The sequence below is a fragment of the Enhydra lutris genome, unplaced genomic scaffold (assembly GCF_002288905.1).
Source record: "Enhydra lutris kenyoni isolate GAN:26980312 unplaced genomic scaffold, ASM228890v2 scaffoldscaffold84, whole genome shotgun sequence".
NCBI classification, from domain to species: Eukaryota; Metazoa; Chordata; class Mammalia; order Carnivora; family Mustelidae; genus Enhydra; species Enhydra lutris.
The window spans coordinates 4,489,771-4,516,251 of NW_019154168.1; the positions used below are offsets into that span (position 1 = coordinate 4,489,771).

The 26,481-nt window shown below is 38.5% G+C and overlaps 2 protein-coding genes across 2 annotated transcripts in view; one reads left to right on the forward strand and one right to left on the reverse strand.

The window, feature by feature from the left end:
• Positions 1-5,559, forward strand: part of LOC111161321 (spexin hormone) — a 9,598-nt gene extending 4,039 nt beyond the window's left edge. Inside the window, exons 5-6 of the mRNA XM_022524912.1 lie at positions 511-594; positions 5,501-5,559. Of these exons, the coding sequence (XP_022380620.1) occupies positions 511-594; positions 5,501-5,559 (143 nt within the window). The remainder of the gene's footprint in view (positions 1-510; positions 595-5,500) is intronic.
• Positions 5,560-10,223: 4,664 nt separating this feature from the next.
• Positions 10,224-26,481, reverse strand: part of LOC111161347 (glycogen synthase 2) — a 49,790-nt gene continuing 33,532 nt past the window's right edge. Inside the window, exons 12-16 of the mRNA XM_022524938.1 lie at positions 18,287-18,413; positions 15,420-15,515; positions 14,454-14,617; positions 12,963-13,043; positions 10,224-10,840 (exon numbers count right to left, since the gene is read on the reverse strand). Coding sequence (XP_022380646.1) covers positions 10,619-10,840; positions 12,963-13,043; positions 14,454-14,617; positions 15,420-15,515; positions 18,287-18,413 — 690 coding nt within the window. The 3' untranslated portion in view covers positions 10,224-10,618. The remainder of the gene's footprint in view (positions 10,841-12,962; positions 13,044-14,453; positions 14,618-15,419; positions 15,516-18,286; positions 18,414-26,481) is intronic.

A 26,481-nucleotide genomic window follows, 5' to 3' on the forward strand; every position in this document is an offset into this window, starting at 1 on the left:
AAAGAAAAAAAAAAAAGAAAGAAAGAAAGAAAAAAGAAATAGTAGGGACCATTAAGAATAGGGCCAGGGACTGATATGAGCCTTATGCGTGGCCAAGAATGCAGATTATTATTTCAAACAGCTTTGGACAGAAGGAGAGAGGAAGTAGCCCAGGCTCCCAGGAGTACCCATTACGTCTAAATGTTTCTGCCCAGACATTCCATGTTAAGCTGTGAAGGGTGAAATCATTCAGGGTTCTTTACCTTAATCCATCCTCCATTCGTGTTGTTCTCTGTAGTCTGTAGTTTAAATTCTCTTCCATACCTGTAATACACACCATAACCAATTGTAAGTAACATCTACAGGAAGTGTAAAACGTTTCAATTCCTAAAAATCAGTCTTCTATATAAAGGGGGGGGGGCTTTGTTAAGGGATCAAAAATCTATTTCATAAAGTTTTTTCTATTTATAGCATATCAGAATAGGGGTACTTAAATGGTAATAGAATCTGTACATGCTTTTGTTTCTCCAGAAAGACGCAGCCCAAATCCCCAGCTACTAACTCTCGGAGAGGCAGCAGCTCTGCTCTTGGCTTCCTTGCAGAAACCACAAGAAGGTACAAGTCTAGGGACTCCTTTCTGCTGCAGGACAGGGAAGCTTTGATTACTTTTGGGATTCTGTGTTGAATACAACAAAGTTGCCTTTATTCAGATTTTTAAATATAATTAACAGTTGCCCCCTGACTCCAGAAACTCAGACATGTTTATTATATAAACACTAGTACATTTCTCATTAAGGAGAGTCCCCAGGAACATAACAACATTTTTTTGATGACACTGGGGAATTTCATACTAATTTCATACTCCAGAGCCTATTGTAACCTTATTTCACTTAGAACCAAATGACGGAACCAAATGAAATTGCTGAAAATGAAATATTTTTATTTGCATATATAGCAATGTTATGTGGTACATCCTAATAGATATGGACCAGTTCTGATTCTAAGCCTGTGTAATTTCCATTATATAGCTCCTTCTGTATGAAGATTAGGTGTACTTTTCAAATAGAGACATTTTGTCCATGTCTTATTGAAATCACAAGTTGAATTAAGGCGTCTTGGTAATATATAAGCCAGTGCTTTGGAGGACATAACAGGGTTCAAATCCTGGTTCTGCTGCTTTACAAGCTGCATGACACTGAGTCTTAGTTTCATATTGGTAAAATGGAATAATGAAACCCATGTGCAGGATTGCTATGAGACCTGATTGAAACAAGGTACATAATTTTAATTACTATTAACAATAGAGGTCATCAAAGCATAATAAACAGACCCAGAATTTTCCCTCTCAAAAATTATAATGATGCCATATTGTGACATAATTTAAATGTTTAAGTATTTTAAAAATATATAGCAAGTGGTCTGGTGGTCAAAGCACAGGTTGCTGCTGGCCGAGTGCTCTGACTCTTATGCTGAGGGGGAAGACATATAATCCTCAGTGCCTCGTATGGGGAGGGCCATGCAAGGAGAAGAGAGCAAAGGGTACTTTCTGGCTTCAAGCTTATAGTTTTCTTGTGAAAAAGATACCAATGAGAAGCAAATCCAAAAGACTGGCATTGGGTGTCCTCTGAATTCAGAGCAAGGCTGGGGCCCCTGTGGGGGTAGACAGGATTATGTGCACTTACGTCTGCTAGGTACCAGCTACCAGAGCAGGCAGAGAAGAAACCAGATTAAGGGGAAGCAGGAATGAGAACGACCTGTGCAGCAAAAAGATAGGGTGAGGAGCGCTTGGGTGGCTCAGTCAGTTAAGCATCTGCCTTCAGCTTAGGTCATGATCCCGGGGTCCTGGGATTCAGCGGGGAGCCTGCTTCTTTCTCTGTCCCTCACCCCCACTTGTGCTCCCATGTGCGCTCTCTCAAATAAATAAATAAATAAAATCTTAAAAAAAAAAATAGCGTGAGCAGTCAGTTCAATAGCAGAATGCAGGAGGAGTGGTTCTGTTGGAGCTAGGACAATGATTACCTGCTTTCACTACCACTACCTAGAGCTAGTAGTTGTTGTGGGCTTACTGTAATGCAGGGGGCCGGGCACTGTTCTCAGCACGTCATATGCATTAATACATTTAACCCTAATGGTGACCCTGGGAGGTAAGCACATTATTATCCACCCTCCAGGTGAGGAAAGAGAGGCATAGAAAGATTAAGTAGCTTGCCCACTATTACATAACAGATATCTATTGGAACTGGAGTGAAGAACGAATGTAATTTACTCTCTGTCTGAGAATCAGGAAGATGCCTTCTGGATTGGCAGCAGAGGGATGACCTGGTGAAGGAGGATGCATCTGATCATGGCACAGGGAGTAACAATAAGAACTGTAACAATAGCCACGATATAGGAAGGTCCGCTTGTGTGTCAGATATGGATGTGAAACTTTCTAGCTCAGAAAACTGAACCTTCATGAAGTGTGTTTACTTTCCCAAGGTCACACCGTTAGTGATGTTATGATGTTGGGATTTTAACTCAGGTCCATGTGACTCTACAGCTCTCTCCATTATGCCATGCCAGCTCTCAAATGCATTGTGTCCAAGGGGAAAGACCCGTAGAAGGGAATCAGGGAGAAGCCAAGGAACATGACAGGAAACCACAGGAGTGAGGAGAGGAGGTGCTGTCAGTCATGGGAATCGATGGGGGAGCTCAAGTCCGAGGGATCCTGGAAGGAAGAATGGGTAACATAGATAGCTGTTTACTGAAGGTATAAAAGGGAATCCAGAGTCCAACACATTTTGAAATGGTGATGCTGGTGACGAATGAACATTTATGCAGATATAATTAAGGTTCGGTTTGAGGTAACAGAAATGTTTTACTCTAGTGAGTAAAAGTGTGTAGGTCAGCGGTTCTCAACTATCCGCCTATGGACTGGCTCCATTGGAGTTAACTGGAGGGCTTACTCAAAATACAGTTTTCTCAGGGCATCTGGGTGGCTCAGTGGGTGAAAGCCTCTGCCTTCGGCTCAGGTCATGATCTCAGGGTCCTGGGATTGAGCCCCACATCAGGCTCTCTGTTCAGCGGGGAGGCTGCTTCCCTTCCTCTCTTTCTGCCTGCCTCTCTGCCTACTTGTGATCTCTGTCAAATAAATAAAATCTTTAAAAAAAAATACGGTTTTCTCAGCCTTAGACCCAGAGATTATGATTCTGTAAAAGTTGAATGACCTCAGAATCTGTATCCTTGAGAAGTTCCCCCAAATGATTCTGATGATCAGTCCGATATGGGAACAACTGGAAATTCAGAGCCAGTTACTAAACGCTGAAATCATGAAAATGGACATCTCTTCTAGGCTTCAAATAGAGCAGGAGAAAGGCACATAATAAAGAATTTGCCTTAGAGAATACCTAGAGATGAAGGGAAAAGGAGGACCATCCTATCAGTGAAGGGACGTTCCAAGGAGAAGGCAGCAATGCAAGAGGAGAACCAGGATAACAGCATTTCCAGAAAGCAAGGGTGGAGAGTTTCAAGGAAAGAGTGATTAAAGCAGCACATGTAGCAGAATGGTTAATGAGAGAACAGAAGTCAACAGGAAAGGAAGATCGTGCTGGCTATGAGAGGTCATTGAACAGCAGTTCACAAGATTTCTGCTCAGTTCCTGCCCAGTGATATTACTTGCTACTGCCATGCCCCTCCTGAAACCTTGTTTAGAAGGAATTTGTGAAAAGAAGAAAGCAGGTACTAGTCAACATGGCTCTCAGAGCTCTTGCAATGAAAAGGTAAGAAATGGTTGCTAATGGGTAGAAGATGCTACAGCCAAGGTGATCTTTTCTAAATTCCACGTTCGGTACATTTACTATTTGTAAATGTACTATTTACTATTTACTATTGTTGAAATAGTAACTATTACTATAGTAATACTATAGTAATATAATATAGTATAGTAATAGTACTATTACTTTAGTACTATTTACTATTTGTTGAAATCAGTAGGAGGAGAGTGCTGGCGAAGATGGGTCGAAAGAGAAGTTTTAGATTTGGTTGCTGGGAAGAGGTATGGATCTAGAAAAAAAAAAGTGAACTAAAATGGAATGGGGAGAAGTTAATTTTAAGAGGGGAAGAAGGATTTTCATTAGCAACTTTAAGGAGGGCTCCAGAAAACCAATATTGTACTATATGTTAACTAACTCAAATTTAAATTTTAAAAAAGAAACTTTAGGGATGCTTGGGTGGCTCACTTGGTTAAGCAGCTGTCTTCAGCTCAGGTCATGATCCCAGCATCCTGGGATCGAGTCCCACATCGGGCTCCTTGCTCTACAGGGAGCCTGCTTCTCCCTCTGCCTCTGCCTGCCACTCTACCTGCCTGTGCTCTCTCTATCTCTCTGACAAATAAATAAATAAAATCTTAAAAAAAAAAGAAAAGAAAAGAAACTTTAGGGAAGAGTGTGTGTGATTACAGGTCCCAATTTCAAGTCTTTTTTTGGAAAATAAATGTAATTTTTTGATCATTAAAGCTTCCAGAGTAGCTTGGTTCTGATGATGAAATAAAAAAATGAAATCTACTAGTTTAAATTGAAGGAAAAGTTTTTAATTTCCATATGATATATTCATTACTATTTTAAATACTTTTACTATTTTCATTCTAGAGTCCCTAAGCATTAGTAGGCTCTTATTTTATATAGTGAGTTTTTATTTTAGTGACCAATGTAAAAAGATACCCTTCTTATTGAGTTTTTTTTTTTTTTCTTTAAAGAACAGCCCATCATCTGTTGTATTCTAAAATGTGCCAGCAATTCAGGTTAAAATGTAACTCAGACATGCAAATTATATTGTAACTAACTAAAGGAATGTGGTTTTATGTAGAGATAACCTTAGAGAAAGTTAGGAGAGGCATTCTCCTCTGGCAACTTCCTCTCCCTACCTCTGGTAGGTTTTAGCTCTTCTACTCATTGTTATAGTCCCCGGAACCTGCTATAGCCTGACTGCTTACTCCCTCTGCCCCTAAGTGATACCTCATGTACTAAAGTTTTTCAATCCCATCCAGCTAACAAGTGTCCTTTCCTTTTGTCTCATTTCTTCCCCAGGTCTAGTCTAGCTCACCTAATAAGAGAATATAAGCAAAAGTGTTCCTGTTTCATGTTTCCCAAGTAAGATGCATTATTGACAGGAAACACAGAGGCAGTACCTTGATGCAATTGAATGGTTCTTGTGCTTGGTTTTAAAGACCTGAAGGGGCACACTTAGAGCAGGACATAAGGCCTTTTCAGATTTCTACCATGCATACCACATTACAGTTTCATTCATTCTGGAGAGTCAGATGTGAAATGTGAGTTCCCCTATGTGTCTTGAGCTGAGGAGGAAGATTTTTAAACCAAAACAATCAAAGCACACTTTTTTGGATTCTCAGTAGCAAAGTGTAGGAGTTAACATAATTTAGGAAACTAAATGTTTATTTCTTAGGGTTCTCTACATCTTATCCTTTTCCCTTTTAAAACACAGAGAAGTGTGTTTATTTTATGTACTTTTTCTTTTTTTCTTACAGCTGGAGAAGAAAACTTTGATCAAACCAGAGTCCTAGAAGACAGTTTACTAAACTGGTGAAAGTAGACCAAGTTATATTTAAATACAGTTCCATTCTTGTTGAAAACATGAACCATGTAAATAAAGCCCTTGCACCCTTTTTACTTCAGTTGTAATGTTAGGAACATGCATAACCAATTTTATCCTTTCCAGAAGCAAAGGAATGTAGGGTTCTTAGCTGGAAACATCATGGCCTTCTTTCAGGGCTTCAGGTCCTGTGTAAGTCACCATATATCTTACTCCCATTTGTAATTATAAGACTGGAGACTCTTTAGAGTATGTTTTCTATTTGTTACAAGTATCTGCCTTGATCTAGTGAGTCTTAATTGTTGGATTTTTCATTCCTTTACCCTTGCATTGTCCTGCACTCAGCTGCAAATCTCCCTCTCTTTTTCTACCCGCCCCCCTCCCCAGTCTCCCTGGGGGTTGAGGGGAAAAGCAAGGCTGGAGGGGAAAGAGCAGAGTGTATTCTCTTAGTTCATTTTAGAGTAAGTTGTTAAGAAGGGAAGGGGAAGGGAGGTGGGACTGGGAAGAAGCCCGTGATAAGAACACTTCACTGTAGTTGCTGAAAACGGGGGAGGGGGGACCTGTTAGGCCAGTAGAAGGTTCCGTAGTGGGGATCTCCCCTTTGTGCTCTTTGGGGATCTCCGTGAATTCAAGGAGTTACTGAGAAATAAGCAGATGGAGACGCACTCTGCTCCTGGGTACACTGTATAAAAGGAACAAACCAGTTTTTCAGAGGTAACTCTTGTTCCACAGCTAAACGACTCAAAGACTCTGCTTCTTGTAATTGACGAGAACTCTAGGCTTTATTTTACATTAAAACATTATATAAAGGCACCCTGATAACATCAGTACACGGTGATATGCCTCATCTGCTCCTTCTGAAAACTTTTAAAACTATCTGTAAACATACACACACATACACACACACACACACACACACACATCCACAGTGAGCATAATAACCTGTTTATTTGGAGTTACAATATGATCAACATGTTAATTTTTTTGACCTAATTAGTTGAGAGTTGTTATTGATAAATGTCATAAGTGGAAAGTATTGTTAATTCTTATTGTTATCAGTATATAGCTATTATTCAGTAGCTAAAGGATATCTTTATGTGAGTGGATCTGTACCTGGGAATTACAATTTCAGGGTTATGAAGTCAAAACCCTGCTTATAAGATTTGTCTGTATCTTGTATCGTAATTGAATAATGAAACTATATTCAAGTAATTGTAACACTGATCTCTTCCAAAAAATAAAATGCTAACATTAAAAAAAAGTGGTATCATAATAGGCACTTGTCATTTATTATGATTTAAGTGGATTTTCTAGATAGTGCATATGTCCAGTTTATTGAGATTTTACTCATCTGACATAGAGGTGTACATACTGGCTATTTAAACATTATGCTTATTCCAAGACTATTTTAAAACAACATATGAAATAATTCTACCCACAACTAAATAGAACAATCTCAAGTGTTTCACACTAAAACAAAGTTTTTAAAAACTTTCTAAATGACCAAGAACTATTAAAATAATACAGTATCATATCAGAAGACTATTAGCATTGTATATAATATCAAGTATTATTGATAGGTGCTTGAATTCCTTGGATTTGTTCTGCCGTACAGATGTGCTGATTAATATAGTAGTTGCAGGCCCCTGGGGGGCTCAGAGTCAGGCTCCCTGCTCAGCGGGAAGTCTGCTTCTCCACTCCCTCTGCCCCTCCTCCCACTCAATCCCCCTTCCCATGCAAATGAAAAAAAAAATTGTAAAAACAACCACAACAACAAAAAAAAGCATAGTAGTTGTAAACAGGCCTCTATGCCCACCTGCTACAACATTCTGTCCCTCTTGGAATATCTCTGCAATTCTCTTTATTTCTATCTTTTTCAAAATTGAAATGAACAAATTGTATACCTTATATTTTAAAAATGGGAAATACCTGCCCACAAGGCACACTAGGTACTAGAATACCTCCAGGTGGAACTGGTGGCCCCTCTGATCACAGCTCCTGCTGCTCTTAGGCTCTTTGTGTCCAAATCCTTCCTCCCCTGTGGCTATCCGCCTTCTAGCTGGGGCTCTCAATTATTTTGTTTCCCCGGGTCTCCCCAGTGGATGCCTCCTCTCCCTCCTTCCACTCCAACAGCACCATTATGATCCCAAGAGAGGAGAGAGGGCAGAGGCCCTAGACTGTTAAAATCAGCTTCCAACTGGCATTTCCCCTTTATCTGGTTATGAGAAATAAAAGTCTATATCCTATCCACCTTGAGTTACACTGTTTGCTTCAGCCACAGGAAACAGGAAAGTTGGGTATGTAACCCATTGGTCCCCTCCTACTGGACTATGAATTCCTTTAGTAGGAGTTTATTTCTACTGTGATCTGATCCTTATCACCAGCATGTGAAGCCAGCACTTGTAATGTGAATTCACAGAAGTGTATCCTCACCCTTTGGACCTCCCCACGTGCCCTCAACCAGTCCCTCTCCTGAGTCCTCTTTGTGCCCTGGGAAACTATTAGCAGACCACTTGTAACACTTTATATTCTCATCAGTACATGTAAAACCTGCTCTGTTCACCCTAACTCTTGAACGTGGAAGGCAGGTGGGACAATGCATTAAAAAAAGTCTTCTGGGGGCTGGTCAGGCACACATTAACTATTTTCTATAGTTCTTTTACTCCAACTTATGCATACATACATTCTTTAAAAACACCAATTTTTTGTACCTCTATTTCTCCCAACGAGACCATCCATTTGTGCAGCTACTGTGTATAAGGCACTGTGCTAGACACAATCATCTATGAACCATCCTTACCTGTTGCTCCTCACATGGCTTTGTCAGTCTTGGGGAGGGAGGAAGGATTGGAGCAAGGGGATGGAGTCCAGTGGCAGCAGCTGTCTGAATGGAGGGGCGAGTGCAGGGGAGAAACATGCCTTTCAACACCCAGTGTTTGCAAGTCCGTGAGTTTCCATCTGCTCTATCATTTGTACTCATTTCTAATCAGAGAACTGTTCTTCCGTTCAAAAAAAGCACTTGGATTTTCAAGTTTTATATTAAAAAGCTATTTTTCTGGGGCTCCTGGCTGGCTCAAAGGAGCATGCCACTCTTGATCTCGGGGTCACGAGTATGAGCCCCACGTTTGCTGTAGAGAATATATACTTAATATACTTAAAGAGAATATATACTTAAATAAGTATATATATATATATATATATATATATATATATATATATATATTACTGAGCCATTTTACTGGGGAAACCTTGTGCTTTCAATAACAGTGGACCAACCAGGTACCAACCAAGGGTATCACTTGAATACACACATTGTGTCACTTTACTAGGAATATATTTTCATGGTTATTGTAACTTTGAAACCCCTTTTTGTCATGAGATCTTCCTGACACTTCTGCAAATGTGTATTTATAATATAAGACAAATCCATGTCATATTTTCTGATTTCCTTGGCAGACTTTCCCAAACTGCTTTGCAGATGTTGGGTTAATTGGCATTAACAGGCATTTTTCAAGGATTAGGTTTTAGGTAATTTATTTCTCTCCTTTCTGAACCTCTAAATGAGGTGAGTCCACAACCATCTTCCACTCTGGCCTGATTTGAGGCTTATATCCACCAATCATCTACTTTTTCTGAACAATGGGACAGGCAATAGGAGAGCTCGATTAACATCTACTACTCCTGAACCACCTCACACATGGCCATTGTTACTCTTCCCTTGTTGCCATCAATAATCCAGCACTGGGCAGACTAAAAATTTTTCTTTTTTTTCAAAGATTTTATTTTTAAGTAATCTCCACATCCAATGCAGGGCTCAAACTCACAACCCTGAGATCAAGGGTCGTGTGTTCCACCAACTGAGCCAGCCAGGCATCCCAGACTAAAACTTTTTTAAAAACCTCTGCAGACTCAGGTGAACTGGTATGCCAATCAAGGTATTCATTATTATCTAAGTGTAACAATACTCAAGTTGTGGAAAAGAACAATCCAAGAGGGAAGGAGGGTTTTTTGTTTTTTTTTTTTGCCTATTTAGATTTCATTATATTTAAAACATAAATATGTTAAACTACAATCATGTAACAATGTCTCTAAGCATATCATGGATGTGTTAGAGACATTGTCCTTATTATAATTAGGAAGACTCTATATTTTCTTTTTGCTAATTTTTTGAAGGACAGCTTTAAATATAATCCTTTATAAGGCACTATTTCATAGCAGGTGTTTTATACAGGTTATCTCATTTAAATGTCTAAAGAATTGTAAATAAGACATCAACAAAAGCTTAATACATTGATATGGATATTAAGTTATATATCCATATATTAGTTCATTTGGGTTTAACAATTATCAGTTATAGAAGATTGACCAAGTTTTCCAGAAAGCTTTCCTTTTAAAGAACAGAAAAATTGTTACAGTCAGATGGTATAGCGCAGATGGTAACATCTTCCCACCATTAAATTGAGAAATGATCTTGTAAATATGTGTTAATATGTATCAGGATCTCAATTTAAGATAGCTTTTTTTCTTGTGGATTTTGATTGTGTGCAAAGATAGAAACTCATGGTTCTGAATCATGTGAAACATGAACATAATCACTAAAGACAGAATTATTTAAAATATGTATGTAGGGCATGTCCAGGGCTCAGATCAGGATCTTTTGCAGGAAAAATGGGAGGTTTATTTGGTAGATATGGCAGCTGTATAAATACTAAGCACAGGATTGTGGTGATGATAATTTAAAAATAAATACTAGAAAATGAAAATTCTTATTGCTTAAATTAACATTTTAAAAACACTTCCAGTCTTCCTCCTTTAATGAACATTCTTCTTCGTGCCTAAATTTACTGGGGGAAGGGAGTAGGGGAAAATAACTTGGATTTTAATAGAAATTACCAAATTGCCATTCACTTAATCTTTTCCCCTTGGTAAGCAGAGAATAAATCCCTTGGTCACACTTAGAAGAAGAAAATGAAATTTGTAGCATTTTCATTTCTTTAAATAATGACTCTTATTCTGTTCTTACTACATCAGCTCTGTTCGACAAGCATGGAATTCAGTTCTTGTATTCACCATGTAGCTTTTTCTTCCCACGAGGAACACGGCCCAGAGAAAATGGCGACTTGATATTTAACCGATCCCTTTCAGCCTCCTCTTCCTCATTGTATCGCTCATCCTCTGCTTCGTCTTCCACATCGCTGCTTTGAGGACTAGAGACCTGAGACCCTGAAGGAGAAGGTGGAACTGAGGAAGGCCTGGGGTATTTAAATCCTTCTGTCTGCCAAAGACAAAAATAAGTCACAAACATTATAATGATGTAAACACTTTGCATGTGCATTTGATACAAAACATAGTTGGATTTTTTTTTTTTTGTGGTCTGTTCATGGGCTCTTATTATCTTTGATTCCTTTTGATTGTGGTACCACCAAGCTTAAGAGAAATTCGTTAAATAAATAGCTTTCTTTTCTTGTGCACTGAAATGTGTCAGGTACCATATGTGTGTATGTATGTATATACATAATCTTATTTAATCTTTGTAACAACATCAATAAATGTGTTTTTCCCATTTATAGAAGAAAATTGAGGGTTAGAGAGGCCAGATGACTTGCCAAAGGTCATGCAGCATATAAGTGATAGAGCAAAGATGTGTACCAGGGTTGTGATCACTCCCTAGCTTTTAATATCAACTGTCATGTTACACCACTGATACTGTCAGTCCCCATGCCACTTTGCAGGCCTGCTCAACAAAATTACAGAACAGGGGCAACTGGACATACCATGGACAGCTACCACTAGAATGAATCCTGAAGCCAGGCCACTTAGCTGATCCTGAAATTCTACCAGTTACTTTTATTTCAGTACATGAGCAAAAGTCACTAGGTTTTAATCAAATTGCCCTTCCACTTAAGATTCATGGAGCTAAATCATCTGATCAATGAGTGCGAAGCACAACTATGGGTCAGGCACCATAATGCCACTGAAGAAGCAAAGAAGAAAAATGTGATTCTTGCCCTTGAAGAGAGCACATATTTGACTGGGGAGAACAACTGTATAAAATAGTTGCAGCACTTACCAGTCTGTATTTCAACTACTTGTGTTCATTATTATCATGTCATAGCTATACGATCATTTCAAGGTTCAGATATTGGCCCCAAAAGCAATAAAAAAAGGGGGGGAGCTGATTTGTTCACTTAGGACCTGGCTCAGAGTAGGAGCTCAATACTTATTAATTGAATCAGTTGAACAAGTGAATGAATATAGCTGAATTATCAAGTCCAGCAACTGCCTCTAATCAAGCTAAGCAATTAATCCTGAACAGGAAAGCTGGAATTAGTATTTTGAAGGGTTTTCAAAACCTGTCACCTTCTGCATGAGGGAATTTTCCCTTGGGCTAACTTTTGAGATGTTTCCCTTGACATTTGGTATAGATGGAATGTAAGTTGTGTTATTAAGAAAACTGATTATGGTAAAAGGGACTCCTGATTGGCAAGTTGCATCTAAACTCAGCGATTTTGGGGAATCCCTGAATTGGATGACTCTCGTACTTGTACATATTCCTTGTGGAGGCCATGGACGCTGATCTGTGGAGATTTACATGACATCTTGGCTCCTGTGGGGCACGAAACTACTAAGCTAAGATAGATCTCATACCTAATGGTAAGGGTCTTATCTTTTTGCACCTAATCTTTCGCCTGGTGGCGGTGGGGGCGGGGGCGGGGCAAAGAAGTATGGCTTTTGGACTGCTGCACAGACTGCTCTAAGGACTGATTCCACTGAAGAGAAATGTCTGATGCTGTCCTACTTCAAGCTGCGTTTCCTATCTTATATCCTTCTAGGTGAATGTGATGACAAGTAGCCTATGCTCGTCTCATGAATATAAATGTCTAAGAGAGCTTCAGAAGACTCCCTGCCAGACACTGCTGACTGGAACATAAATACTCATCTAGTCCACTGCCTCCTGGGGTTCCTGAATTCACTTGCCAAGGAGTCACCTGATATTCAAACATTTCCTTGGTTAGCGAATTCACCTGCTGTTAAAGCAGGCCAGTTCATTTTTCAGTAATTCTCAAAAGAATGTGTGTCTAACACAGCGGTTTCAAGTACTAAGGCAAGGAGAGTTTTAATATGGAAATGCTTCTCCAGTGACATGAATTAACTGACCATTGTCTCAGCTTCTAAATTAGGCTAACTCAGAATCAAGGGCTTTGACTTGATCTGATTTGTTACTTCCTCTATTCCTTGCCTTTTTTTTTTTTAAATTCCTTGCTTTAAGGCAACATTATGAAAAAATATAAAAGTTTCTGTCCTTAACTAATTCTAAATAAAAAGGTATTGGGAGGACTTACCATGCATAAGAAATTTAGCTTCCGAAATAAATACACAACACATAAAATAGTTACCGTGGGTGGTGATGTAGGCTCCATATGGAATTTATCTGGAAAAGCTCTGCTTAATGTCAGGTACCTGGCGTGCTGATAATACTGTGATAGAAAAACCAGCTCATGGTTAAAAAAAAATTATTTATCTCAAGCCCAACTTATATAAAATCTTATTCTCCTAGTTATAAAACACATTCTTAAAGTGAAGAACCTATTCACCCTAATTTTAGGAATCAAAAAGAAAAACCTGATAGTTTATAGTTTTATTATTTTCCAGAGAATAAGTAAAAGAAATATTACAAAATTTTGAAGAGAACAGCTATACTGGTCTTACTGAAAGCTCTGAATTGAGTGCTAAGGGGACTGAAAACATTGGCTTCATTCTACAGAGAACCAGTATGACACAGGGAAAAGCTGGGCCCTGAATAATCACAAACTGGATCTAAATCCTGCTTGAAACCTTAGATAAGAAACATAGCTTCTGGGGCCTTTGGGTTGCTCAGTGAGTTGGGCCTCTGCCTTCGGCTCAGGTCATGATCCCAGAGTGCCCGGATGGAGCCCCACATTGGGCTCCCTGCTCAGTGAGTAGCCTGCTTCTCCCTCTGCCCCTCTCCTTGCTTGTGTTCTTTCTCTCTTTCTCACTCAAATAAACAAATAAAATCTTTAAAAAAAGAAACATAACTTTTAAGAGGCTTATCATTCTGTTTTCATTGTAAAATGTAGACAGTGCAGTGAATCACCCAGGGTTGTGATGAGCACTGGCATTAGTGTGTATGGGGACTCGGCAAATGGCAGCATCTATCATTTGTCAAGGAGAGCTTAGTGGCATCTAAGCAGATACATGATCTGAAGGCAAAGTCAATTTATTTTTCATTAAATCATCCAGTCCTAAGATACATTACATCTGGGTATTTACAAACCTGTTCTATAATTGAAAGGAGGTATTTCCTGTATTTGTCATTTGAAAACAATATTATTCCCACTTCCACTACGCTTAAGGAATATGGTCACATTATTGCTTAGGATCAAACAAAATAAAAATGTTTCTTTAGATGTTTTCCTCATATTCATGAAATAATACCTGAAATGCATCAAGTTAACCACTGACAAAAGACTAACTAGTAATACCCCAGATGGATCTGATAGACTTGCTGCTATAAGCTCAAACTAAATATGAAGATTTGGGTTTAGGACATTGCCAGCTTGTTTAAAGTAAAATAGTACATGAAAACATCACTTGAGAGTTTAACAATTATGTTACAGAGTTGACTTTGCAGTTGATGATTAGAATCTGTATTTTTATAGTCCAGTGAGATATTCATTTTTTTTTTTTTTTTTTTTTAAGTAAGCTCCACACCCAGCACAGATTCCAACGCGGGGCTTGAACTCACGATCCCAAGATCAAGACCTGAGATGAGATCAACAGTCAGGTGCCCAACCATCTGAGCCACCCAAGGGCCCCAGTCTAGTGGGATTTTTTAAGCGGTTCTCTTGATCCCAAACTTAACTTACTCTGCCCAAGTATCTCCAATCCAGAAGATCAGAGAGCCTCTCAGTTCGGTTTCTCTGAATAATTCTTTGGCGGCGTGACTGTTTGCAAAATCCATAGAGAAACTGAGTCAGCTGATTGCAGGAATCATCCGGAGAGCGGAATCTCCTGTCAACAATGTAAATACCTGAGGAGCACAAAAACCAAAGCCCAGGTAAACACAGGGCTAACCTTAGAACGATCTTTCTTCCATTCATTAGGTTCTATCACAGACCACCACACTCATTATCTACTCCCTGACTCCCCTACTGCCTCTGCTTTATCTTTTCCCTTCCAATGCTGTATTTCTTCTGTGATCTTCTACGGGTTTGCAAGCGTCACCAACAGACAGGCAACACAATGGATCTTGCAAAGAAATTTGGCAGTAGAGGGAATACCCTGGATCAATGATTCTCCCTAGTACTGCTCATTAACCATAATCTCTGGGGATCAGTGATTTTTAGGCTCCCCAGTTTTCCCACCATGCAGCCCTGGCTGAGAACCACAGCTCTAGCCTGAGGAAAGAGAACCGTGACAAGGAGACTGCAGAAGACCAGGAAATTGGCAATGTGTAGGCAGAGGATCCATCCCATCTCGCTTTTCTTGCTGCTAGGCAACACGGACACAGAGATGGTGGTATGCAAATTCTTCTGCCATCTTAAACAATTTCTAGTGAATTTTGCTAACTTGGCACAGACCTTTAAAATAATGACACTGACCAGTCTATATATTCTAAGGCCATAGTTACTATAACATCAATATACTTAATATTAATAGCATTTTTATCTTTTCTATGAATCACATAATTAAATCTATTTTCCATTAAACAAGAAGTATAAACATTACTTTAATCATCAGGATAGCTCTAGAGTTAGGCTCCCTAAAGACCCTGTGCTTTGTTTGTCAGAGGTTACTTCTCCCTACGCCAGGTGAATGATGAAAAACCTCACCATACGCAGTAGGATCAGCCACGTGCTCCTGCATGAAACAGCCAAAGCCGGAAAGGTTGGTTGTCACACTGGGGATACCCATCACGGTACATTCAGCTGCCAGGGGAAACAGATAAAGGCTTGGCTTCAGATCAACTCCTATATCCACTTACGCACATAGATGGGGGAGAAGCCCACGTCTGCCTAGTAATAGTGATGTTTATTCTGTATCAGGCACAGTACTAAGCTCTTTACGGGTATTAACTCATTTAATCTCAAAAACTACTTGAAATGAGACTGCCATTATCTCCATCTTACGGATGAAGAAACTGAGGCACAGAGAGGTTAAATAATTTGCCCAATGTCACACAGCCAGGGAATGGGGTAGAGGGATTCGAAGCCAGGTGCCTGGCTCCAGGGCTCCTGTTTGGAACTGCTGTTTTATCCTGCCTCTCTCATTCCAGCTGGCTTTGTTTTCTTTTTGCTCCATTCTAAGCTGTGTCTAAGCATGTGGTGAGTTTGTGGGTTTTGGACATGAGCAACTCTTCTCATCATATTAATCTCCCTTGCCACAAATCTCTCCACTTCCCCAAGTGTCCAATGTACCCATACCCTCCCTAGTTTTCTCTCCCCTTCTAGTCAAAACCTGTTTTTCATAAAATAGTGGATATGTTTCTTTTAAGCAGTATTACCTTTCACAAGGATGCCTGCATTTTTAACAAGGAATTTATATATGATTGTGGAATTAAACTTGGTTGGCTGGCGGGGATGGGTTAAAAAAAAGATTTCCCCACTAATCAAGAAATAATGCAGTTTAGACAGTGAGTGGTCTTTTCTTCTGCTCTGCAAGTATTGCCTCATGGCTTATCTCTAGAGAGAAGTGGTTTCCTAATTTCTGGAGGGAGTGGTAGAGGAGAAAATGGGACAGGGATTCTTGACCCACATGAGAATCTGATGAAAATCTAGAACTCATCCCCAGAAAAATCCTTATGCATGTATGTAGAAAGAATTTTGCCTACGATTCCACGGAATTTAATGGAATAAGTATTTATATTCATTGGATTTTCTCAAAACACAGACTTAAATGAATACTTTCTGGAGTGTGTTAAACTTAGCATCAAATAAAAAGTTATTCTAAAAAAAATTAGAATTATCTAATATGCCAACACCAAACTTAGTCCACCAGAGGTCTTGTTATTTCTGTAACTACAGGTTAGGTGAGGAATAGCCAACTTCCTTTGGTTAATTCAAAACAGAGAATGACTCATTCTCAAACTTCTTTTTCCACCTGCTTATCTTTTATAACACTTTTGCTGGTCTTTATCTTAAAATACTAGATGTATCTCCTCTATCATTTTGGGTTAAGCATTTGGTGGAAAGTCTGCTGTAAGTTAGAGAACATTCTCTTTACCCAACATAATAATTTCCCACATCCTTCAGTTACTCAGGCTTTGGTTTTTGTGCTTCTCTATTTTTGAAACTTCCTTGATAATAAATTATGTTACTTACTAGAAATAATAGGAACACAAGTCAATAACAAAATGCTAAGTTCATCCATGAAATATGCATTTTATGTATCTTAAAAGATAGATGCTCAATTATAAACAATTTAAGATAATATAAAGTTATTTCATAAGTAAGAAGACACCATCTTTATAAAAGTGACAACTGATACCCATAACAATTTTTAGAACTACGAAAGAGACAGCTAGAAGAATTAGATCAATAGCTTTTCTTTTCTTTTTTTTTTTTAGATCAATAGCTTTTCTGTGTCATGTTTCAAGAGGAGATAATATTTTATCTATTTTCCCCAGAAGTTTTAATATTTTTACAGCTGCTGGCAAACTATTCTTGGCGGAACCTAGAACAACAGAACAGGACCTTATGTCAAAAGATGCAGTGATTTCATGTTGCTTCTTATGTAAAGATCCTACTTACATAAAATTTTAAATACTATATTAAAATTCTGGGATCAGAATACAAAGATTAGAAAAATTCTTCCTCTTCATATTTCAACCATGATCTCCCTAACTTTGACTACAGCTACCCCTTGGTTGGGCAATGATGATGCTGAGATCAGAAAACAAAATTTATTAATTATTCATAAAAATGTTTTCTGAACCTTTTCTTTTAAAATTATAAATGGAATTATATTTAAATAAAAAGGAAAATCTCAAATTACTAATACGAGATGGAAAGATCAATATTATATTATATTCTTTCCACTGGCATTTATTTCAAGTATTTGTTTTTAAATTTTGAAGTATTTGTTTCCTTTTTAATTAGGCATTTCAGTCCAAATACAAATTGATCACTCTTGATACCAGTGACAAACATACTCAGAGGGGACAAAAAGAAAATAGGTAGTGCATCTGGGAATCTACCATTGGGGAGAAAAAAAAAAGGTAGATGAAGACGGGGAGGGTCTGAATGGAATGATGTCAGGGTCACAATACCTGTCACTGAATTGACATTTTATCTTAAAAGTACCTCCTTTTTGAGTGACTATGGTGTGAAGACTTCTCATTGTTTACTTTCTTATACTATTTGTTTCTTTAACTATGTGACTGTGGTACATATTAAAAATTAAATACATCCATTAATTTTTAAAAATTATCATAAGTTTTAGAGAACACTGTTGCTGGACCACTGTTTCTCATCTTAAACCTACCTGCACTCAATTTCTCCTTTATATGAATAGTTGGGACTCAGAGAGATAACTCAATAATATGTACCCTTTATAACACATTTTTTTCTTGTAATACAATATATTATTATAATTTAACTTTAGTAGAAATTACATATCAACTCTGAATATTATATCCATGTGCATAAAATAATAGATTAATAAGATTTAAAACATTCCATAATCTGTACATGCCACATACCTGGAGTATAGCCCCATGGTTCATAGTAAGATGGAAATACTCCAAGATGACAACCTCGGACAAACTCTTCATAATCCATGGGTAGTAAGGGACTGGTGGAGGATAGAAACTCTGGGTGCAAAATCACCTAAAAAGGAGAATTCTAATGAGCAAAAAAAGAAGAGAAGAAAATAAAGCAAAAAATCTCCTACGGTTCGGTATTTTGACATGTAAAATCCTTGTGTTCTACATTCAGGGAAAAAGAGAGAGGAGAAAAAAAGAAAAAGAGATAAGCTTGGGTGTTTTTTTCCTCTCTCTCCATTCAGTGTATTATCTACTCTGTGGACTAAGTTTCTCTCAGGTTCCAAGGCCTAGATTGGAGGAAAGGGAGTTAATATGACCATTTTTGTTCCCGTGCTAAGCTACATCCCTCAACCCAAACTGTATTGACGATAAGGTATTTTTTTAAAGATCTTATTTTTAAAGTAACTGCTACACCCAACATGGGGCTCAAACTCACAACCCTGAGATCAAGAGTCACATGCTCCCAGGGCACCTGAGTGGCTCAGTTGGTTAAGTGCCTGCCTTCGGCTCAGGTCATGATCCCAGGATCCTGGGATGGAGCTCTGCATCAAGCTGCCTGACCAGTAGGGAGTCAGCTTCTCCCTCTGCCTGCTGCTCTCCCTGCTTATGTGCAAGGTCTCTCTCTGTGTCAAATAAATAAATAAATCTTAAAAAAAAAAAAAAAAAGTCACACACCGTACCAAGGGAGTCAACCAGTCACTGCAACAAAAAAAGGTTTATTTTGTTTCCTAATGGCTGACTGCTGTCTTTTTTATCAATTTGCTCCTATCTGGAGCAGAAAAGAGGGGAGCTTTGTAATATAATAGACTGCCCTCCATTGTGCCAGACACAAGGTAGCCCAGGGAAATTGAACTAAGGGACAGAGATGTACTAGGAATCTCATCTAGATTAGATCAGACTAGAAGCCTTCACCAAAGTCAGCATCCTCTCTCACCCGGAGGTAATCACCTCCTAACCTATCTCCCTGCTTCTATTCTGCCAAGGTCTCTACTCAGTACAATTAGAGTGAACATTCAACAGTGCCAGGCACTCCCTGCTCAAAATCCTTCAGTGGCTTCCCATTTCACTCAGAGTAAAAGCCAAAGTATTTACCATGACCTTTAAGCAATGGTGTTCTGGTACATCCTTAAGAAGAAAAAAACTAGGGGCGCCCGGGTGGCTCAGTGGATTAAGCCTCTGCCTTCAGCCCAGGTCATGATCTCAGGGTCCTGAGATGGAGCTCCACATCGGGCTCTCTGCTCTGCAGGGAGCCTGCTTCCCCCTCTCTCTCTCTCTGCCTGCCTCTCTGCCTACTTGTGATCTCTGTCTGTCAAATAAATAAATTAATTAATTAAAAAAAAGAAGAAGAAAAAAACTAAAATATAAGTGTATATTTGTACATAAGTTTACTATACATTTTATTGATATAAAGAAAGTATAGCATACAATATCCAAATAGTAAAAAATGTATGCACAAAAACCTGTACACAGATGTTTGTATCAGCTCTATTAATAATTGATAAAACTTGGGAGCAATCAGGATATCCTTTAATAGATGAGTAGATAAATAAACTGTCCAGACAATGGAATATTATTCAGTACTAAGAAGAAATGGGATATCAAGCCATGAAAAGACATGGAAAAAATTAAACATACATTACTAAGTGAAAAGAGCCAATCTGAAAGTCCACACACTGTATGATTCCAGCTATATGACATTCTGGAAAAGGCAGAACTATGGAGACAGAAAGAAGATCAGTCTTTGGATGGAGGCAGGGATGAATAGGCAGAGCTCAGAGGATTTTTAGGGCAGTAAAACTGTTCTGTGTGATTTTGTAATGGTGGATACGTGTCATTATACATTTATAATGTCACAGAAGGTAAAGCACCAAGAGCATAACTTACCATAAACTATGAATCTTGGTGGATAATAATGTGTCAATGTAGGTTCCTCAGTTGTAACAGATATAAGATCCTGGTATGATATATGGACAGTGCAGGATGCTGTATATGTGGGGGGGCAGGGGTACCTGGGAACTGTCTATACTTGCTGCTCAACTTCACTGTGAACCGAAAACTTTTCTAAAGAATGAATTCTATTGAAATATATAAAAACCTCCTTATTAAAAATTTTAGATAGTTAAATGCTCCCAAATGCTTTTGTTGACTTTTGACAAAATCTTGTATTCAGAACCAATTTCTGGTTTCAACTGAGGACTGAATGTAGTTGTGATGTGAATGTCGATCCTTTCAGAAATACAGGTCAGAACTTCATAGGTTCATCAGTGACATAGAGACTTCTTTCCCAAGTCAGATATTAGCTTCTGAATATGGGAAAAATATGTCCTTGTATTTTTGTGCCACTCACAATTTTGTGTAATGACTCGAGACACAATGCTTTTAAGTTTAATCTGTATTGTTCATATTCATCCGCCACCTTCTTAAGTCTAGACAATCGACACACAATTAATCAAGGCATGATGTGGAGTGTTCACCTATTTTCACTCTCTAGATACTCCTACTATGGTCGGCTTCAAGTTACCAATGTGATGTCACTGAACTAGAGATGGGAAAGCAGGAGCTCACCATTATAGAATATTCCCACCATGTGGGTATAATAGCCATACATAACTTTAAATGTAGAGATCATCATAAAAATGTAGAATTAACAATTAGGACGTGATGAGTTTTGAGCATTACCTTTCATTTTAATATAGTTGATTTATATTTTTAAGTTGATACAATTTAATTTTAAAAAATGGCTATTTTAAAAACTGGCTCATAAAATTTCTGAGCTCTTATGTGCTGGTATGAGCCGGTACTGAGACTACCTTGCCTGTAATGTTATGCAAAGACAGAGACAAGAGAGAGAATGACTATCATTGGAAGGCTGTAGAACAGCTACTTAACTGGTCACCTGGATGAAAGAATTCTCCAATTTCTCCTATTTATTGAGGTTTTTCTTGAACCATTATTAGGTAATTTGTCAGCCTCTCCTTATAGTTAAGTAGTTATTAAAAATCAATAAAATCTGATTTAAAAGCATTGTATATACTATGTATATATATAGTATATACAATATACAATGTAGTATTTATATTGTACACATATAAATAATATACACCATATACAAAATACATAATATATGATATATATTATACATGTATACTGTATATATATGTTATAATATATGACACAATATTATATAGTATTTGCCATATAATATACACATAAATATATATTATTAAATTATATATATACATAATATAACATATATAATATAATAAAAGAATAACTATATTTTTCCTAAGAGATTACTGTGAAGAAAAACCCTAATTTGGATATATAACAACAATGATAACAGTTATATGATACTTTATATATTATAAATAATGTTTTCATATATTATTTCATTTAATCCTAGCAACATCATGATATTCTCATTACTCTAATTTTGGAAATATATTATAAAGAAATTATATACATTAGTTACATGTCAGGAGACCCACAAATGGGACCCAGGTTAAACTTAAGCAGTAAAATGGTAAAATATCCAAAACTAGTATCTAAAAATGATAGTTCACTCAATCACAAGAATCACAAATCCCAAAGTAAAAATAGATAAAATATTTTCCTCCATAAAACACGATTTGAGTTCTTATTATCACGTGCAAAGTACTGCACGAGGAAAAGAGACAAAGGCACAGATCCTGTGTCCAGACAATCATCAAATCAGCAGCCCACTATATCCCTGGCAGATATCAGCAAACAGGGATTCAAAATTCTTTGTGCCTATGTTGGCTTTTCCAAGCCTGGGAAAATTTGTACTCTCCAAAGCCCATTTTTGAACATGAGAATATCATGGCTCATTCATTTTGTTTCAGTCAAACAGAACAGCAAAACTAAAATATGAAAGCAGCTGTTCTGGGCCCTGAACAGCCAATGACAGAGGCCCAGGGCGGAGGAAAGGATGTTAGAGGTCAGACCAAGGTTACCGAGAGGATTAGATGAGATCCTATACACAAAAGTCCCCAGCAAAGCACCTGGCTCACAGCAGACCCTGGATCAGTAAGGGGAAAAAAAAAAAAAATCAAAACCAAAACGCTGTCTAACCACATTTATCCTGTGAGGGAATTAAGATCCCTGGAAGTTAATTTGCCTTCACAGAGTGCTGGCACCAGGTCAGGACCTGGAATCTGCGCTGTAGGGTTTTCTCACTATGTTCACTGCCAAGGCAGAATTGATGATACAATCTGTAACATTTCCTGGATCAAGTGGTCGCATTCATATAAAGCGCTTGTTAATCTAAGAGTTAAAAGCCACTCGATAGAGTTCTGTAAATATGCAGGTGATCAAATGAGTCAGTGTGAAGCTTTTTAAAGGATACTAGTCGTAAATAAAATACATAATTCTGAATTGACCAAGACTTATCTCAGTGCTTGGAGCATATACTGTCATGAAGGGGCTATTCTTTTATTTCTTGTGCGTGCGTTTGCTTTATGATAATAACCAGTGAAAGTCTCAAACTCTTCGTGAGCTTATCTATATAAACATGATTTGTGTGAGACAAACTCCCTTCTCCATTCACTCTACAGAAGCCATGTGCTTCTGTGTCTCTGTGCCTTCTTCTCTACTGCTGCCGGCTCTCTGCAGGATGAACTGTTATGTGTGTGATAAACAACTGCTCACCAGACAAGATCGAGCTAACACGTCTCCAATTCTCCAGGCAGAGAGAAATCCTCCATTTTCTACTCTCATCAAACTGTTTACAGCTGTCTTCTAAAAGTTATTGAGTACCCAGAACATGCTAGGTACCGGGCTAAGTACAGATAAAAGCGGACATCTATCATGCACTCACCACGTGCCATGGTCTGCACTAATTGCAGCATCTTACTTATTTAAGCCTCACAGCAGTTCTTTGAGTGTAGCCTATCTTACCACCATCTTACAGATGAGAAGACTGAGGTAAATTAAGTAAATTTGCAAATTGATTAAGGGTAGGGAGATTTAAAGGCAGACAACGTATCTTGATTGACAGCCCCAACTGCTTCCCCTCTAGAACAGCTACAGCAGCTGCTCCAGCCTATAGACCTGGCAGGGAAGGGTTCTAGTGCCAGCTAATTTCTGCACAACCAGTGACTCTTTTGAACAACTTTTGTTTGGAAAACCCCTACTCTAATAGGAATCCCTATTAAAGTTGTTGCATGTGATTGCTCATAGAATAAGGCACCCATCTGCCCACCAACTTGAAACTGTTTGGTTGGTGAACGAAACACATGAAAGTAAAACATAAAAGAAAGGTTTAGATACAGGGAAATGATGTATGTAGTAATGCTAATATACTTGAAATAAGTCACAGTAAACCACAACACACACACACACACAGCCCACACACAGAGGCATCTTTTGTATTAAGAAAGAAAGTGTTGGAAAATAATTTGGAATCTATCTTAGCTATAGATTGATTGTACTGTTGGAAATGATTTTTTGTGTGTGTGTGCACACAGGAGTGCACATGCTTCTGTGTGTGTGTTTCCTTCCCCTAGCTGACCAGCCATTTAGTGGTCAGCTTTTTCCCTTTGTAAGTCACTACATAGTGCTGCTAGGTGTGTATATTTTTCATGCATTTGTTAATTTTTATTGATTCTAGTTTTTGTTAATGACATTTGACTCTCTGTAAAAAAAAAGATTGAGAGGTGTTTAGCACTGGGCTGCAGTCTGTGGGTCTTCCCTCCTCAACCTTCCTTCCTCCTCTTTCCACTGTGTGAACTATCCCTCCCTGCCTGCTTTTGCTTTCAATCTCTATCTTGCACAGGCATTTTTACCAATAAGTGTTTTCACATCTAATCCTGTCTTGGTGTTTGCTTTTCAGAGAATGAATACTGAGAAAATGTATATGAGATATGATCATTGCCTCAAAGAACTCACAGTCTCACTGGAGGAAAGAACATACATATTTTAAAAATACAAATAACTTGATGCGATGATTCCTATATTTGTAGTAGAAATAAAGCATCTTGAGAATCCAGATAAGAAAGCGATTGCTCTGTCTGGAGTAGATGAATGCAAATTAAGGACAAACACAAGGAGGGGATGACTTCTAGGTTGGATCCCAAAGGAGCTATTAGGATGCTGAGATAAGGGCAGTTCAGAAAGAGAGAATAACATCAGCAAAGACACAGAGGAACGAAGTCTTTAAAGTACTTTGGAAATAATGCACTTGTCCATTCCTGAGAAATGGCTTCACTGTTGCTGTACTTTAAAACACACACACACACATACACACACAGATCAGTAAAGCATACTTTGTTCAGAGCTGCCGATTTCAGGAGACCTTCTTTTTTTTTTTTTTTTTTTAAGATTTTATTTATTTGACAGAGAGAGATCACAAGTAGGCAGAGAGGCAGGCAGAGAGAGAGAGGGGAGGAAACGGCTCCCCGGTTGCCTCTGCCTTCAGTTCAGGTCATGATCCCAGGGTCCTGGGATCATGACCTGAACTGAAGGCAGAGGCTTTAACCCACTGAGCCACCCAGGTGCCCCTCAGGAGACTTTCTAAACTCAGTCCTCCCAAAAATAAAGGAAGCATGAACCACAGTCTGGCTCTATGTCCCCTGTTCTGTCTATACTTATTGTACAAATCATGTACCAGGCACCTGACAGATCATTAGAGGAAGAGCCGCAGATTTAAATATAGGTGTGACAAAGTTCTGTAAAACAGAAAGCAACAGGAAAATAATAGGCTTTCTTTCCATTACTATTTCCTTTCCAAGAGAAAAAAAATTGAGAAGGACTGGTCTAAACTACATGAAAATGAGATCAAATTAGTGCTGATACACTCTGGAGGGAGGTAAGTTTCTGCAGATCCAGTCGTGTGGAAAAATGTGAAGGATGCTGCACCCTTGAGAGATATGTCCCTGCATTTCCAGGGAAAAATGTGTAGCTTGCATATTACAGGATGTGTACTGGGAGTAAAAATTTTGGAAATGCAGAAACACAAATGAGAAAATAAAAGTCACCCATAATTCTATGGCACAGGGAAGTATACACAAATATGTGTGTATCTATGTACGTACGCATGCGTGTGTGGAGAACATGTTTAAAATGGATGGGATAACACCACATGGGACATTTTATAAACAGACATTTTATAAACAGTATCGGGTGCCTGGGTGGCTCAGTGGGTTAAAACCTCTGCCTTTGGCTCAGGTCATGATCTCAGGGTCCTGGGAATGAGCCCCGCATCGGACTCTCTGCTCAGCAGGGAACTTGCTTCCCCCTCTCTCTCTCTGCCTGCCTCTCTCCTACTTGTAATCTCTCTCTCTCTCTCTCTCTAACATATAAATAAAGTCTTAAAAAAAAACCAGCCTGTATCATTTAGTTCTGTACTAGGAGCTATTGCTATCGATCATCACGAAAATTTCCCCTGCCCTGATTTCTGAGATATTTTTCTGTTCTGATTCTTGCTCCTTTCTTGCACTGACTTTTCCTCCTCTAATCTCCTCTTAAATCTTGAGGCTTTCTTGGGTCCACACTTTTCTCTGCTCATTCAGCCTGGTCTTTCAGCATGGCAAGGTCATCATTCCCTGGCATCCCACTGCCCCTCCACTGATAGCTCAACTTCATGACTGTCTTATGTTTTCTAAGTACCCATGAAACATCTTAACTTGAATAACTCACATATAACTCAAACACAATCTCCCAAGAACTGAACTCAAATCTGATAAAGCCTTTCCTTAGTTTTTAGATAGTACTGACTAAATACTGAAGCCAGAAAGTTATCGTCCTTGCCTTCTCCCTCTTTTTCCCTCCCAATGACCTTTGGTTACAAAGTATGATCTTTTCTATATGCAGCTGCCTCTCCCATTATTCTGTCCTCTCTAGCACTTCCGGCATGACCTTTGTAAGGGTCCCTTATCATTTCTTACCTGTTCTGTGGCAGAAGGTCCCTAACTTGTCTCCCTCCACCACATCTACTCATGCCTATACCGAATACTAAATGAGCAGGAGGAATTAATTTACAAATAGGCTATTTTTTTTCCAAGAGATTTTGCAGGGAAGAATAGAAAAGACCAAAATATTCAAAAACATCAAGAGAAGACCAGGTTAAAGCAAAGTTTGTTTGCTTTGTAATGTGAGAAAAAAAAAATTTAAAG